At 40.3% G+C, this 15,582-nt stretch overlaps 1 protein-coding gene across 1 annotated transcript in view; it reads left to right on the forward strand.

Annotated features, from left to right (window-relative positions):
* COL22A1 (collagen type XXII alpha 1 chain) overlaps positions 1-15,582 on the forward strand; it is a 212,536-nt gene that overhangs the window by 73,407 nt on the left and 123,547 nt on the right. The window contains exons 5-7 of the mRNA XM_054167371.1: positions 4,577-4,688; positions 12,282-12,405; positions 14,463-14,738. Coding sequence (XP_054023346.1) covers positions 4,577-4,688; positions 12,282-12,405; positions 14,463-14,738 — 512 coding nt within the window. The remainder of the gene's footprint in view (positions 1-4,576; positions 4,689-12,281; positions 12,406-14,462; positions 14,739-15,582) is intronic.

A 15,582-nucleotide genomic window follows, 5' to 3' on the forward strand; every position in this document is an offset into this window, starting at 1 on the left:
TCCTTTGGGTGTGGTTGGGTGATGAGTGGACATCTTTTCAATAAGAAAAATCTGCTTGTGTATAAAACTTAGATGATGTAGGAATTGTCCAGTGCCAAGTTTTGCCATCTTCTCTCTGTAACAGGCAGGTTCAAGTTTGTTTTCTGATTCTGGGAAAACAGCCTGCTTCCTGTAAGGGAGTTATTACTCTCAAGCAGAGGGACATTCAGCTGATTTGATCATCAGAGCAGTACATAAGAAATTGCTTTTCAAGCCAAGTATGCTGTTAGGAATTTGAGCTTTTCTTTCAGGTCACCATTTTAATTTTAATGTTAATAGACTAGGGTAAGCTGCGTTTTAGGAGATGCAGTCATGTTAGAGGGTTTTGGTGGCCCCATATTGTTTTAGTAGCTATAATGAGGGTTATGATCAAAGACCATTATTCATCTTATTAACTGCCATATTTATGGCTTTACTGATTAAATAGTTTATAAGTCAACTGGGCAACTACTCCTGCCCTGGTACACCAGAAAAAAAACAGTTTGAATCAAAGCAGCTGAGAACAGAAAAGTCCCACCTTTTCATCCTGTGCTTGGTCACGGTGATCATAGGTAACAGTAGCTTTATCCTTTCTAATTAGGTAGGTAAGTCCTTTCCCATTTCACTTATGGAGAGATTGGGAAGCTATGTGTAGGATCTGACAAACTGGTCCCTCCTTGGTACTGAAAAAAACAAAGGAGCCTGTATTGTTGTTGTCACTTCATTCAGTAATGCTGTATGACAAACAAAATGGCCAGGGAGATGTTTGAGGAAAGATCTAAGCAAGTTGTTTCTCCTGCACTGTTAGCAGCCATACACTGCCCAGTAAAAAAAAAATCCTGTTCAAGCCTCCTGATTAGAGCATTGCATATTTTTTACATTAACATTGTGGTTCAAGACTAAATTAAAGACTGTCTGCCTCACAATCCCTGTTCCAGTCCTAAAGTCATCAAAGGAACATAATTTAAAGTGCTTCCAGGCACATGAAGTAGACAAAATAACAACAGTAATACTAAAATGCTATATATTTTTGCTTGTCCTTCAGCTGAAATAATCTTAGAGGTTACTTTAAAGCACAAGTTTGGAAGTTTCCCAAACTGTCTTTTTTACAGGCCCCCCTGAGCAATTTGCCTTGACTAATTTCTCAGCTCAAATTAAACTATTTTATGTTCAATTATTTCTCCTCCTATTTAGAAATGAAAAGGTAGCTGTTTAAGGAGACTCTTGCAGGGAATGACCAAATGCAGGAATAATCAAACACAGGAATGACTAGCAAATTTAAGACATTGCTAGTCTAAATTTAAAAATCATCAGTCTTTATTCAATCCTGGTGCCAAATGAGACAATGTAAATATGAGTTATTTGTGATTAGTTAATGTTTTTTTCCCTTTTACTTCAGTCATTGCACGAAATGGAGAGCATTCCTTGTGATTAGGATATCTCACCCGACTTCAGCTGTCTGAAAACTGTAGTTTGTATGAGCTCATGTTTTTTTTTCTGAGTGGAAGGAGATAGGTAGTGCCAAATTCAGCTTGTCTTTAGATAGGTTTGAGCCAGATGTGATGAGTTGTTTTCTGTATTTCTCCACTGACCCACGAGAGAACCAAGGCAATCTGCATACATCAATTGCCTTCTTTTAAGACAGCTAAAATCAGGTAAGATGCTCATCCTCAGCAGAGTTCTTCATTGTTCAGTGTGTAGTGTGATGCCACATTTTCTGTAATGCTACTGAAATTCTTCAGCAGCCAGTGTCCGTAATCTAAATGGGCTTTGGTTGGCGATGGAGTATGTAAAAGTAAAGGTTAGCTCATCAACTATAGACCTTTACTGGCTGAGGTTTAGCTTGCAGCCTGAGCATTCTAAGCTTTCTTGATGTCAGTGGAGAGAAATACCCACTTTTGGCACCAGTTTTAGTATGAGATTTAACTTTCCCTTGAAATGTCTGGTCTTTTGACTCTCTGTGCCTGACTGAATGAGCGCCTCTGTTACTACCCTGTCTAGAGAGCTGATATTTAGGCAGATTAACCCAATGTGGAGTGCTCTGTGAACATGAATTTTTTTGTTTCATAGCTCCCCCTAAGGAAAGTGGGGGCAATATCTGAATTTGACACAGAGCAAATTAATAGTGTGATTAAAACAAAATAATTTGCTGATTTTCAGTGTGGACTCTGACACATCCAGGGATTAATTTTCTTGTAGACCTACGTGGCATTTTAGAAAGAACAACCTTCATTCACTCTTTAATCAAAAATAGAGCAAGAAATTTGCAATTTGCCAATTCATAGCCCAAATATGAAAAATCCTATTATGATTTAACTGTGTGCTTTTCCAATCCTGAATGCTAATGAGATAGTCTAAGTTGCAAGTGTGACTTATTTTCATTACAGCAAGTCCTGCATGCAAAGTAGTTTTAATGACCTTGTATGTGTTTCATGGTGTTATTTAGGCTAGGCTTTCTACACGGCATGTTGATAGGAAATATAGGAAATCTTAGGGGTAAAAAATGCCAAACATACTACTGTGCACAGCTTCACAGTTGCCCATGATATGAATGCTAGTTAGAGTTGTCAGAGAAAGAAGAGAATAAATCTGAGTCTGAGCTAATGATGGGGAAACTTAGCAAGAGTTAGCTCAGCTCCTGTGAATAGTTAACCATTTCCTTTCCCAGTCAGTGCAGTCTCTTATTGCCAGTGAGGCTCATATGCCTTCCTTACTTTTCTGTGGCTGGTGTAAATGAGGGATGTGTACTGCTTGGTGAAATGAGTTGTGAGAGGGCTTCTATGGACAGGTCATACTGTTTTTGATATGATGGCTAGGAGGGAACTCTCCTGTTCTGGTAGGGTCTATTTGCTAAGATTTATAGCTGCAATTGGGGCTGATTATAGTATGTCAGAAGAGGGTATCACTAGAGTTGTTGCAAAAGTGATTATGAGGTGGAGCCATGAGCCACTGGAGCATCTTAACTGCCTCATTTGCCCACCTGAGTGTCCAGTAATAGCTGAAAATAGAGTGGACAGGAGAGAAAAGCTATTTACAGCCATGAAAGTTAGTGTAATACAAAAGGCCTCAACTTGGCACTAGGCAACCATTTCTGTCTTTGCAAACAAGTAAGATTATATTTCCTCAGGAAAAAAAAAAAAGCTATTACTTCAGAAATAGCTCCATGATGGGAGCTTTTTGTTCTGTTTGCTGTCTGCTGTCACATTCTGATTTGCCTAGGGAAAGGACCACACAGGTATTTTGCAGCTATTTATTCATATAAATTTGAAGAATAACATCATTAGGTGGGTGTGTTTTCCTTCTGCAACTCTTTTCAAGTCCTGAAATGGCTTTCAGCCTAAAAGATTCATGAAGAAACTAAGAAATGCAAGAATCTTAGGATCTAACTTCATCACATGGAAATGTTTGTCCTAGAAAAGTTTCAGGAGTTCACTGACGGAACGACGTTAAAAGCACTCACATAGTTCAAAATCTATTTGTCAAATGAAGCTGTTCTAATATCACTGGTTGGTGTATTGGAATGACACACTGAGGACTTAGTATCTGTAACTGTGCTTGTGTGAGAGGGACATAAGGTTGGAATAGCCCAAATAAACCACAGAATCTCTGCTCATTCATTCACAACCTGCCTTTTGCAGAGTCTTTGCCTCCAGCTCCACAATCCGTTTGGGTTTGGGAGCATCTGTCAGTAATATTACTGTTAAAATGACACAAAAGTGTCTTAGAAACATGATTTACAACAGAGACATGGACCTATGAGACTGAGTCCAGAGAAGGCCACAAAAAGTGGTGACAGGGCTGGAACACCTTTCCTGTGAAGAAAGCCTGAGAAAGTTCAGGATATTCAGCCTGGAGAACAGGAGGCATCAGGGAAACCTTATTGTAACCTTACTATATATAAAAGGGGGTTATAAGAAAGATAGAGTGAGTTTTTGCCAGGGTCTATAGTGACAGGATAAGGAGCAACAGTTTTAAACTGAGGGATTTGAGATAAGGGGGACAGGGGGAAAAGTGCTGTGAGGGTGGTGAGACACTGGAACTTGTTGACCAGAAAATCTGTGGGTGCCCCATCACCTGAAATGTTGAAAGTCAGGTTGGATGGGGCCTTGAGCAACCTAGTATAATAAAAGATATCCCTGCCTGTGGCAGGGGGGTTAGACTAGATGATCTTTGAAAGTTCCTACCAACCCAAATGATTCTAAGGTTCTATGATTCTATAAATAAGTGTTTCAGTCTGCACCTGTATATTTTTCTTCATAGAGATTAACTAATTACAGTACACTTTTAGCACAATGCAAACAACTATTGATTTCTGGAAACCCCTGCTCTAATCTCTACAGGGCTTGTTATGGCTGAATTTATGTTTGGGTTTGAATTGGTGTTTTTTTTGACTAAGCAGATTAGACCATGTCAGAATTTTGTTCTGGCTTTTCCCAACAAGAGTAAGGTTGATCTGTGAAGTGTTGTGTTTGTGGGCTAAGATAACTACCGAAGTACTGTTGAAGACACGTCCCCCTGCCTGGTCAATGTCTCATGTTGACACTTGCTTGATGGACAGGATTTGACCTGATGGATTCGTTCAGCGTGAAACAGATTTTTGGAATGAAAGAAAATGGAATTCAGAGTGCTTATGTACGGCTTGGAAGCTTCCCTGTTGTTCAGAAAACTGAGTGAGTACACTGTTTTATAAAACGTATTTTCATCTGAGTCTTTGCTTTACATTATTTGATTCCTTCAGGTTAACCTTGTAGTAGTTACGAGGTACCTACACATACATTCCTGCTTTGATCCGTTCTACAGGCACAGAACTTACACAGTATGGTTGGCAGCCTCCACATTACCTACAGGCTCCATCCTGGTAGAGAATGGAATGGAATGGAATGGAATGGAATGGAATGGAATGGAATGGAATGGAATAGAATAGAATAGAATAGAATAGAATAGAATAGACCAGGTTGGAAGAGACCTTCGAGATCATCACGTCCAACCCATCAACCAACACCTCCTAATCAACTAAACCATGCAACCAAGCACCCTATCAAGTCTCCTCCTAAACACCTCCAATGATGGTGACTCCACCACTTCCCCAGGCAGCCCATTCCAATGGGCAATCACTCTCTCTGTGTAGAATTTCTTCCTAAACATAAACCAGCCTAAACCTCCCCTGGCGCAGCTTGAGACTGTGTCCTCTTGTTCTGGTGCTGGTTGCCTGGGAGAAGAGACCAACCTCTGCCTTTCTACAACCTCCCTCCAGGTAGTTGTAGAGAGCAATAAGGTCTCCCCTGAGCCTTCTCTTCTCCAGGCTAAGCAACACCAAAGCTATAAGCTGTTTTCTACATGCCTTGTTGGTTGTGAGGAGCAGCATCAAGAAATTCACAAAAGAACCTAGGGCTTAATAAACAGCTTGTAAAAGGAATTTTTGGTAGCACTCCCATTGAGATATATATTTGCTAATCACATGAGAGAGACAAGTTCCTGGTGATGTTGTTATCAGTTAGCTAATATGGATTTTTGCCTCATAAAAGAATGAACACTTTTTAATCCTGTGTCACCATGGATTCAATTCTTGGAGCCTTTTATGACCTGATGCTGCCAGTTGTATTGTAGTCTGTCAGAATGTTTTCTCTTCAGGTTGTCACTTGAGTTCTGCTAACATTAGCCTTGAAAAGAATGAGTGCATAATTTCATGGAGTAACCATGAGCCATAGATTCAATTGTCATCATTAACACTTTTCCAGTAAATTTCTCTGTACTGGTTTTAACTTCAGTTTGAAAAAAATCAATAGCAAGTCTTTTCCTTCTTATGGATGAGGGCTGCTATTTTTTTTTGGTTGGGTTTTTTGTTGCTGTTGTTGTTGGGTTTTTTAGCTCTTTTATTTAGCTCTTTTATTCGGCTCACTGCATCTTTGAGATTGTCCCCAGACTTATATGTGCTTTCTTTCTTTTTTTTTTTTGTGGTCCTGGAGCCAACCTGTATTGATTTGCCCTTTCCACCTCTCTCTCCTTTGTATAAACACACAATCTTTACCAAAAAAAAAAAAAAAAAGTAAGACTATGGTGTACTGAAGGGAAAACCGCTTGCTCTAAAGCCCATAAATGTTGTCAAGTCTCAAAGTAAGAAAATTGATAATCTGTGAGAAGGCCAGACAACCAAAGACAGCTTGGTCTTGATAAGTAGTGCATATATATATAACTAGTGTGTGTAGGGAGGGGTATGAAGCTACTTTCTTTGGCTCGCAGAAGTATCTCGGCAGAGTCTCTGCGGCAGGTCGTAACAGGCAGCAGTAGCATGCTTTATCACTGTAAAGCATTGCCAGCAAACTACACAGAAATGTTCACACTTAAGAAATTGTTTGAATGATCATCCACTGAATCTGAGCTCTGGGCAATACTGTGACAAATAGGACTAGGGCAATCTTTGGGTATATGAACAAGAACTGTCAGGTATGAGCTGACTATCTCCACATCAGGCAACTCAGTCACCACTGGTGGGATGCTATGCCCAGTTCTGATTTCCATAGTTCAGTAGTTAGGAATGGAATTAATGAAAATTTAAAACACTGTGAAGTCTTATAGTGATAAATTCAAGTGCAGTGTAGTCAGGTAAAATAAACTGTTAACTGAAGTGATCTCTTTCCATAAGAATCTCTGGGGAATCTGAGTTTAGGAAAGGGTCTTTGGTACTAGTGGTAGATTGCAAGTCAGTAGATATCTGTTAACAACAAAAAGTGCAGATTATAGAGAGTTTACATTTTCATTCTCTTTTTTTCAAATTAAGGTTTGAAGGACTTTGTTGTTGTTTCTGCTGTTGTTTTCCCAGAAAGACTTGAGGGAGTGAAGGCAGACCAGCTAGCTGTAATGACTTTCTGTCTGCGCAGATTGAACCCATTTATTTGTTGCTGTTGATTTTAAAACAAGTAATATATTTTATTGCTCAGGACAATTAGAAGTCAAGCATTCATAATAAGTAGATTGAAATGAGTGAACTTCCTGTTTAATGGTTAACTGAAATACGGAATTAAAGGAGGACTTTTGTATTTTCAGCCTTTTGTATTTTAAATTCCATACTCCTGTGGGTGCTAATGCACTCAAATGGACATAACTCCATGGGAATTGTCTGCATATTTGGTTCATTTTAGTCTTTGGATGTCAGGAAAATGAAAACTTGTAAACCTGCATAAAACTGATAACTGGAAGAATAAACAAAACAAAAACATCTGTCCTGTCTTGTAGATAACCGCAAGCAATGCTTAGGCACTGGTAGCAACATTTCATAATTAGATAAAAAAAATCATTAACTGGTAATGTATGTAATTCACTTTATTATCTGCTTAAAGGATTTGTATCCTTTTATTTAAACACTTGTATTTGTACAGAATTCCAGCTTAGCTGTCTGGGAAATGTGCCTATTCTTCTTCCAGCCTGAAGCCTAGAATTAGTAACTATCTTCCTATTTGGTGTGAGGCATCTTGTGATGGTTCTGTGAGCAAGCAAGCACCACACCTGGGAACCTGGTTGCAGCAAATGTCCTGTTCATTGAGGGGCTTACAGGACTCTCTAGCTGGCTAAGAGCTGGTCCATATATCTGATTGGTTTTCTCCCAGTCCTACTGTTTGTTTATGGCTCCTCAGTGGATCTCCTAGCTGAAGCTGTGCCCCAGACTTCTCGTTTTGGGTACTCAGGCTTGTTTCTCATTACTGTTGTCTTGGCTAATGCCAAGCTTCTGGCTCAGTATCTTGCTCTGTCCTCCATCTATTTCTCCTACTCTTGACCCCAGAGCCTTCCTCCTGGCCAGGTCCATCCCTCAGTTTTTCTCTTGCCTGGTCTGGTTCTAGCCTGGCTTGCTTCTCATCTCAGCTAATGCCTCACAGAACTTCCTAATACTTGTAGCTTTTATTGATGCTCCTTTTGCTTTTTATATTGCTACATTGTTGTCTTCCCTGGCTTCTGAGTCTTAGCTTGTTTTGAGGTATCTCTGTCTCCTGACATCAACTTTGACTTCAGTTCCCTACCTTGTGGACTGTGGACTCTTGTTTTGTTTTACAGAGAAGAAAATTCTACACAAAGCTACCAAAACTTCCTGCACCTAGATATAAGATCTGTTTAATGTTTTCTTTTTCCTTATTTCTTCTGAAACATGCATTTCACAAGAGGAACAGCAGAGGTAACTAAGATTCTTCATCTTGGAGGAGATAAGGCTTCGGGGGTGGGGGTGGGGTGTTTAAGGATGTTGGACAAGATGGCTTTTGAGGGTCCCTTCCAACCCAGTGCAATCTGTGAATCTGAATCTGTGAAATTAACTACTTTCTCCAACCTTGTTTTGCAGACCTTAGTGAGTTAAATTTTGTATTAACAGATTTAACTGTTGCAAAAGTGGTCAAATACACTAGTTATGCTCTCCCTCATCAGAAATTCTGTAATTGTTGCATTCAATGTCTGAAATGAGAATTGATAATCTCATTTTGCCCCATTGTGTTATTACTATAGATGTAGGGTCTCATGCTGTTTGTCACAGATGCAGGTCTTATGCCAAAAAAGCATGTAAGAAAGAGGCTGGGTATTGAAAATGGGCAATGGCCAAAGGAGTCTCCTGCCTGGTTATTATCATGTGGTCTTTGTGGAAGTTGTGGTTCACCTGACCTTGTAACTGGGTTAATTAACTCCTAGACTAACCTGCAACACTGGGGGATTCTTTTGTCTTGGAGTTTTATAAAGGGCTCTTCTGCAATTTATCTTGTTGTCAGAATTATAGACCAAAGAGCTGGCAGAGTGTTCCCTGTAGGAACCAGGCATCCAGCAAAGCTCCATAATATGGATCATCAATTCAATTCAGCCTTGGGTGAAAGAAGGAAATAAAACATTTCTGAGGACAGCAATTCCTGCCCTTGGATTCCTAAGTAAAGCTGAACTTCTAGATGGAGATCACTTTTTAGTGAGAAAGTAAATGAAAACTCATATATGAAGATTTTATTATTTATGCAGTAATGCATCTCTGTAAAAGATACAGGGACCAACAACTTCAGAATTAGTTTCTATCATATCTTTAGAGTAATGAGAATGTCTTTAGATTTGTTTTTGGCATGAAGCCTTTCTCTGTCAAGGACTTGCAGCCAGTTCTTCCAAACCTTTAAAAATCAGTTGAGGGTGACAAGTAGTATTTCATTCTAGCTCTCTATCAGCTTGAATCTACCTGATGGACCATTTGTCAGTCTCTGCGTGATGAGATATGGTTAGACTCACTTGTGTATTTAGGTACCTGACTCCCAGTTACTTCTGTGGGCCTTAAGCATCTGAAAACCCTTTCTGAATTTAAGCTCACATGGCAATATTTCTATTTCCAGCTCAGAAGTATCCAGAAAGACTCTCTTAGCATGGAATCCAGAAGTTGGCTCTTCCAGATTTGATTGTACTTTGTCAGGCCCGAGACTCAACATAGTATCTTGAGGGATTAATTTCTACCACATGCTTTCATACCTTCCTGCTCAGAAAAACAGTCATGCCACAATTACAGCATCACTGAATGCATGTGTCCTGCAGCCGCTGATGTGATGGTAACAAACATACCACAGGGATATAACTCTGCTACATTTTGACAGCACTGGATTAAATGAAGAACCATTTGTCTGCTAGATTTTTGTTCAGTAGGAGGTTATAGCTGCTGGTGGGCTGTAGCTAGGAGAGTAGTTCAATAGGGCTGTCTGTGCCATGAATGTCAACAAGAATCCTGTAGGGCAGGACAGAGAGAGAACTCATTAAACCCAGTTTTGGTGGTGATGATAGGTGGTGAGAAGTGAGTGAAGGTAAACACACTAAGCATGTAGGCTGAAATGACAGAAATTTGAGAAGCTGAGCCACAGGGAAATGCCCCCATTGGAAGCATTCTCATGTAGAAACACTTGTGGGTTTTGTTCAAGAGGACAGAGCAGTAAGCAAGGCCTTTCAACTATCAGCATTGCCACCTTTCTGAACTTTCTTGAAGGGGTGGAGGAGAACAGCCCAAGCTGTGATGTTAAAAGCTGAGACACACATCTTCTTTGACAAACTTTGACACAATAATGGTACAAAACCATTTTGGCAGGAAATTTGCAGTGAGAAAGGTCAATGATAAAGGACACCTGGCAGGGTGTCTTTTTGGGAGGGCTGATGTGACTTACATGACTCTCTCTTGCCAAGCATCCTATAGAATTTCTCAGTGGCTTTCAGTGCCCTAGTCATGCCAGTTGCATTCTCCATAGCAACTCTGCCACATAAATGACTGGTGACATGGTGACATGCTTCTTGTTTTGTCATGAAGGGAAGGAGTGTCTGACTACTTTTTTGTGCCGTAAGAGAGACGGGTGCTGGTGTGAGGCGGGGTGGTCAGTAACCAGGGTGGTCCAGTTTGGGAATAGCTAGTACCAAGAAGTGAGACAGCCTTGTCTGTTCCCCTAAGGGAAGGATTTAGTAAAGGAGCAAGTAGGAGCTTGGTTGTTGGAAGAATTCAGAGGGTGCTTTTGTCCTCAGTGGGAAGACCAGCTTATAATGCTACATAGCCTGCTCAGGCATTTTATACAGCAAAAGCCTCAGTAGTGGATGAAGTCACAGTGCTCTGAATTTTTAAGTTGGCTAAAAAGATAGGATGTTCAAAGCATATATGAAAAGATGGCTGAATATTTTGGTGTTAGGAGAGACTGGCTTTCAACATTTGCTGTAACAGCAAATAAATAAATAAATTGGAAATGTTGAATATTTTTTTTCTTCAAATACCATTAAAAGTCGCTAGTTTTGTGTGCCTTTGTGTCAGTTTCTGCATAGTGATGGACTATGGCAAGTATTCCTTAAGAGAATCTGTGTTCATTATTTTGTTCTTCATTAATTGCTGCCATTGTGTTTTGTTTTCTAACGGGTGCTTATGCCTGACTGCTCAGATGTCCAGAAGGAAAGACATGATATATAGGAAGAGTCTGTTTAGGAATGATCAGAGGAACAGACTGGTTTGGGCATGGGGAACAATGAAGTTAACTAGGACTCTTCAGCTGGGAAAAAACATGGCTTAGAGGAATTATAAGAAAAGTTTGCAAAACCATGAATGGCATTAAAAAACAAGAAAAATAATAGATTCATTGTGTTATCCCTCATAAAAACTGAGCTAGGTCCTCAACAAGAGGAGACTCATTAGACAGTGAGTAGCAGAGCTGTGAATGTAGTAAATTTACCTGAGATCAAGGGGAGACTGGAGAAGTCCACACAAGATAAATACATTAAAAATATTAATATAAAAATTGCATATGTATCTACATTTGACTCCTGGATTCCAAAAATCTGGAGGGAGGAGGAATATGTTTGCTCTGCTTGTTGCTCTTAGGCATCCAGCAATGGCTAATGACAAAAAAGATAATGCTACTGGGTTAGTTACACCTTCTGTCCATCCCTGCTTGCTCATCTTATTGTATGTTCTTATGTTGGGGCTGAGTCGAATAGTGCTGGTTTTGGTTCCTTCAGACTCATGCATGGATCTTGATGTCACTCTGAGTAAATTTATGCTAATGTCATAGCAGTGTTTGATTGGAGAAGGTTCTGTTCTCCCAGACCATCAACCAAGGAACATCTTTTTGGACAGGCATGTGGTGCAGTGCCTGTTTTGGGGCAAATATTACAATATTTATTGATATAACTTGGTACATTCATAGAGAGTTTCAGGTGTGTCACAGATCTTCAGTGCATCTGAAAAAGAACTAAAAGATTTACAGGTTGCATTTAGGCTGGATGTTAGGAAGAAGTTCTATACAGAGAGAGTGATTGCCCATTGGAATGGGCTGCCTGGGGAGGTGGTGGAGTCACCATCATTGGAGGTGTTCAGGAGGAGACTTGATGGGGTGCTTGGTGCCATGGTTTAGTTGATTAGGTGGGTTGGATTGGTTGATAGGTTGGATGCGATGATCTTGAAGGTCTCTTCCAACCTGGTCTATTCTATTCTATTCTAAATGAAGGATCAAGTGAAAAATAACTGGTTTGACATGATGGGTACTGGACTGCAGATTTTCACTGGTTATATTTATTTAATTAATTGGAAATGAATTGAAATGAAAAAGGGCTTCTCAAGGACAGAACCACCTGGAGGACAAAAGTTCATGCTCATCTCGGTAGGCTGGCAAATGGAGCAGATTTTGTAGGAACTATGTAATATTTTTGGGAAGCACTGCTGGGACATGCAGGGAGTTTCAGAGGTTCTGTTTTTCACTGCTAAGCTTCACACATTATTCTCTTTCCCCTTCCCCTGCCAGGGATGTATTTCCACAAGGTCTCCCTGACGAATATGCCTTTGTAACTACATTCAAATTCCGGAAGGCTTCCAGGAAAGAAGATTGGTATATTTGGCAGATTATTGACAAGTATGGCATACCACAGGTATGAGACCCTTTGCAGCAAGAATGGCTTTGTTTCTCTTCTGTTGCATGAACCAGCTTTCTTGCCTTAACCTCCCACTCATCATTTTTCCTTGTGGATGAGTAAAAATCTCTTCACCTGTCTTTCAGTTCATTTTGCTGAAAATCCTTTACCTTTAACTCAAAATCTGAAGAAAGGTTTGCATAGACCTTGATTGTTGTTAGCATGCAGATAGTTGTGTTATCTGGAAAGGGGGAGAAACATTTACCATCCTTGTTACTGAAGACAGTTTCGGGGTTTTGATTGTTTTGTTCAGGTAGTTTTGTTTAGGGGAAAATATTTTGCCTGTTTGAAAAATGATTGTACTACAGTAAGATATGTCAAGTTTTTCCACAGACTTCTAGATGTCATATAAAGGCATTATAGATTCCCAACTTAAAATGTTGATGTTACTACTCTACAAGCCCAAGTCCTGACTGCTGCAGAATTTGATCTAAATTTTTGACAAGTACTCTCAGATTCTCAGAAGAAAAATACCATAAAACTGTAATAAAGGACTGTCTGTTCCTACAGAGAATGATCTTACCATAGTTTAGTAGTTTGTCTGTGCTTAAAGAGGGATTGGCTTGGATGGGCTTACATTTTCCTTCTTAGTACAAACATAGTGCTGAGGGCATTACTCATGACTGTAAACTGAGCTGTCAGCATAGGCTCACACAGCCATGTAATGCAGTATTGCTGCTTTGAGACTGGCATTTGAAAGGATTTGGAGAATTTGCAGTGAAGGATAGGTGCAGTTTGAGGACTTTGCTAACTGAATTTCAGACAATGGCAAAAGGTTTGTATGAAAATTATTATCAGCTTCTTTGTAATATGTAACATGCTGTACTGTGGTGCATGCACTCCTAACTCCTGCAGAGTGAGAATGTGTCTATCACTCAGTATTTCTTGGAGACAGCTGAAAACTTGAACTGCTTGGTTGTAGACAGGAAAAAGTACTCAAGATTCTCAGTAATATATTCAAAGGTGCCTTAAATTTTGGTGCCAGAATTGCCTTAGAGCCTCGTGAGCCCTTTTTCCTGTAAGCTGCTAGTGGTTTAGCCACTACATTGCACACCTGTACAGTGTACAGACTGCAGATGCTTCTGAGCTAACACTGGTCTGAGCTGGCGTTTCCAGCCAGCACAGTGCTCAGCTGTATTGCAGATGTTGGGCTAGCTCTGCAGTCAGCCTACCCCGGGCTGCTTTTATCAGACAAAGATCAGTGCTGTTGTTGCCAAACTCTTTCCAGCTCTGCAGCTCGAAGACACACTGTTTGTTTCGCTGGCTTTTGCTTTACTCTGTTCTATGCTACTTGCTGATAACTGCCTGACTTTGGTGAAAGGAGAAACCAATTTCTAAAGGAAATAGTGGTATAATGTCTTCAAAAGCTTCATTTTGCCTGTTCCATAGCTTGCAACACAGTGTGTGGGGAGAACGTAGCTGTAGTTTGCTATTCAAAGCATCTGAGATAAAGTGTATGCAGTGCTACAGCTCAGCAGAATGATTTCTTACCAAGCAATATGGTTTAGTCATGAGGTCTGTGGTGACAGGTTGGACTTGATGATCTTTGAGGTCTCTTCCAACCTTGGTGATTCTGTAATAAGGCACTTTTCCATGCCCCAAGGGACAGTTGAGCACGTGTGATGGGACTAAAGAGCACAGAGCCTGATGGGAAGTTGTGAAGTAGTGCACAGGATAGAGAGAATCAAAACAAGTTCAGCTTTGTCTGTCTGCCTTCAGGAAGATGCCCCTGACACACTTGGGAGAATTCAAAGTGTCATGCACTGAAACCATGTAAAAGGTTGTACTCACAAGAGAAGTCTTTACATGCTCATGGGTCTGCATCCAACCAGTCATCTGAACAGACTTAGGTTCCCTGTGCATATCTCAAAATTCTGTGCTCTGCTCTTTGCTTGGATTTCTTACTGCATGCTGTACTCTCCCTGACTTTGGGATGTCTGTTGTGATGGAAAGCAGGCAAGAGGAAGGAGAAGGCTTTGCATTTTCTTTTCAAAATCATTTCTGTCTGCTTGCAGGTCTCGATCCGACTAGATGGAGAGAACAAAGCTGTAGAGTACAATGCCATTGGGCTCACCAAGGATGCTGTGAGAGTGGTCTTCCGAAGTGCCCGCGTCGGTGACCTTTTTGACCGCAACTGGCACAAAATTGCCCTCAGTATACAGTCAACGGCTGTCTCACTTTACATAGACTGCAGACTGGTGCAAATGCTGCCTATTGAAGACAGGGAAAATATTGACATTCAAGGAAAGACTGTGATTGGCAAACGCTTGTATGATAGTGTCCCCATTGAGGTAAGTACTGTGGGTGCTGGTTTGAGCTGGGTTATTGTTCAGCACTGGGTTTGCAATGTGTGAATGGGGTTTTGGGGTCTATGTTGTAGTTGACTGCTTTTCCTAAAGCGGCATCACTGAAATGTTACCTGTGTGACATAGTTATGACAGATTTGCATCACATGATGTATAGATATGCTGTCTTTTTATGTGAGATTGTCAGTATCTCTGTAATAGGGATTAAAAATGAGAAATCAATTTAATCTTTCTGTCTAATCCTGCAGCATGTTACTGTTAAAATCAGAGACAAAATCATCCACAAATACCATCAGACTGGGTACTGAACTGAACTACACATGTAGAGGTGTTTTGCTGTTTACTCTTGGCATTATGAATGTTTCTTCCTGTGATAGGAAGAAATAGGAAAAACCAGAAAACTTCCTAACTCAGGAGAGTGTCGTGATATACTCCCAGTGCCTCAGAAACGATACCTGATATTGAATGACTCTTGCTCCAATTGAACAGAAGTTGAGACCTGCAGGTTGGACCTGATTGTTTGGTAGCAGTGCTAACCTGGTATAACTCATGCATAATTGCTTGGTGTTTTGAGACTTTATAATCTTTCTTAGCTGTGTAAAATGGATGGAGTGCACATATTAAATGTGTTAATAGTATTTCTCACGCAGGGGTAAATGTTCAGAAGGTGCAAGGCACAGCAGGAGAAAAACAAACTTTATGTCTAGATAAAATTCTAGGAAGGATAGCGGTGGTCAGAATATGTCTTCTCAGACAGAAAATTGGCCAGGACATATGGATTAGCATATGACTTTATTTGCATGAAAATCTGTACCACAATTTTCATAGG

This window comes from Dryobates pubescens, chromosome 14 (assembly GCF_014839835.1).
Source record: "Dryobates pubescens isolate bDryPub1 chromosome 14, bDryPub1.pri, whole genome shotgun sequence".
Lineage (NCBI taxonomy): Eukaryota > Metazoa > Chordata > Aves > Piciformes > Picidae > Dryobates > Dryobates pubescens.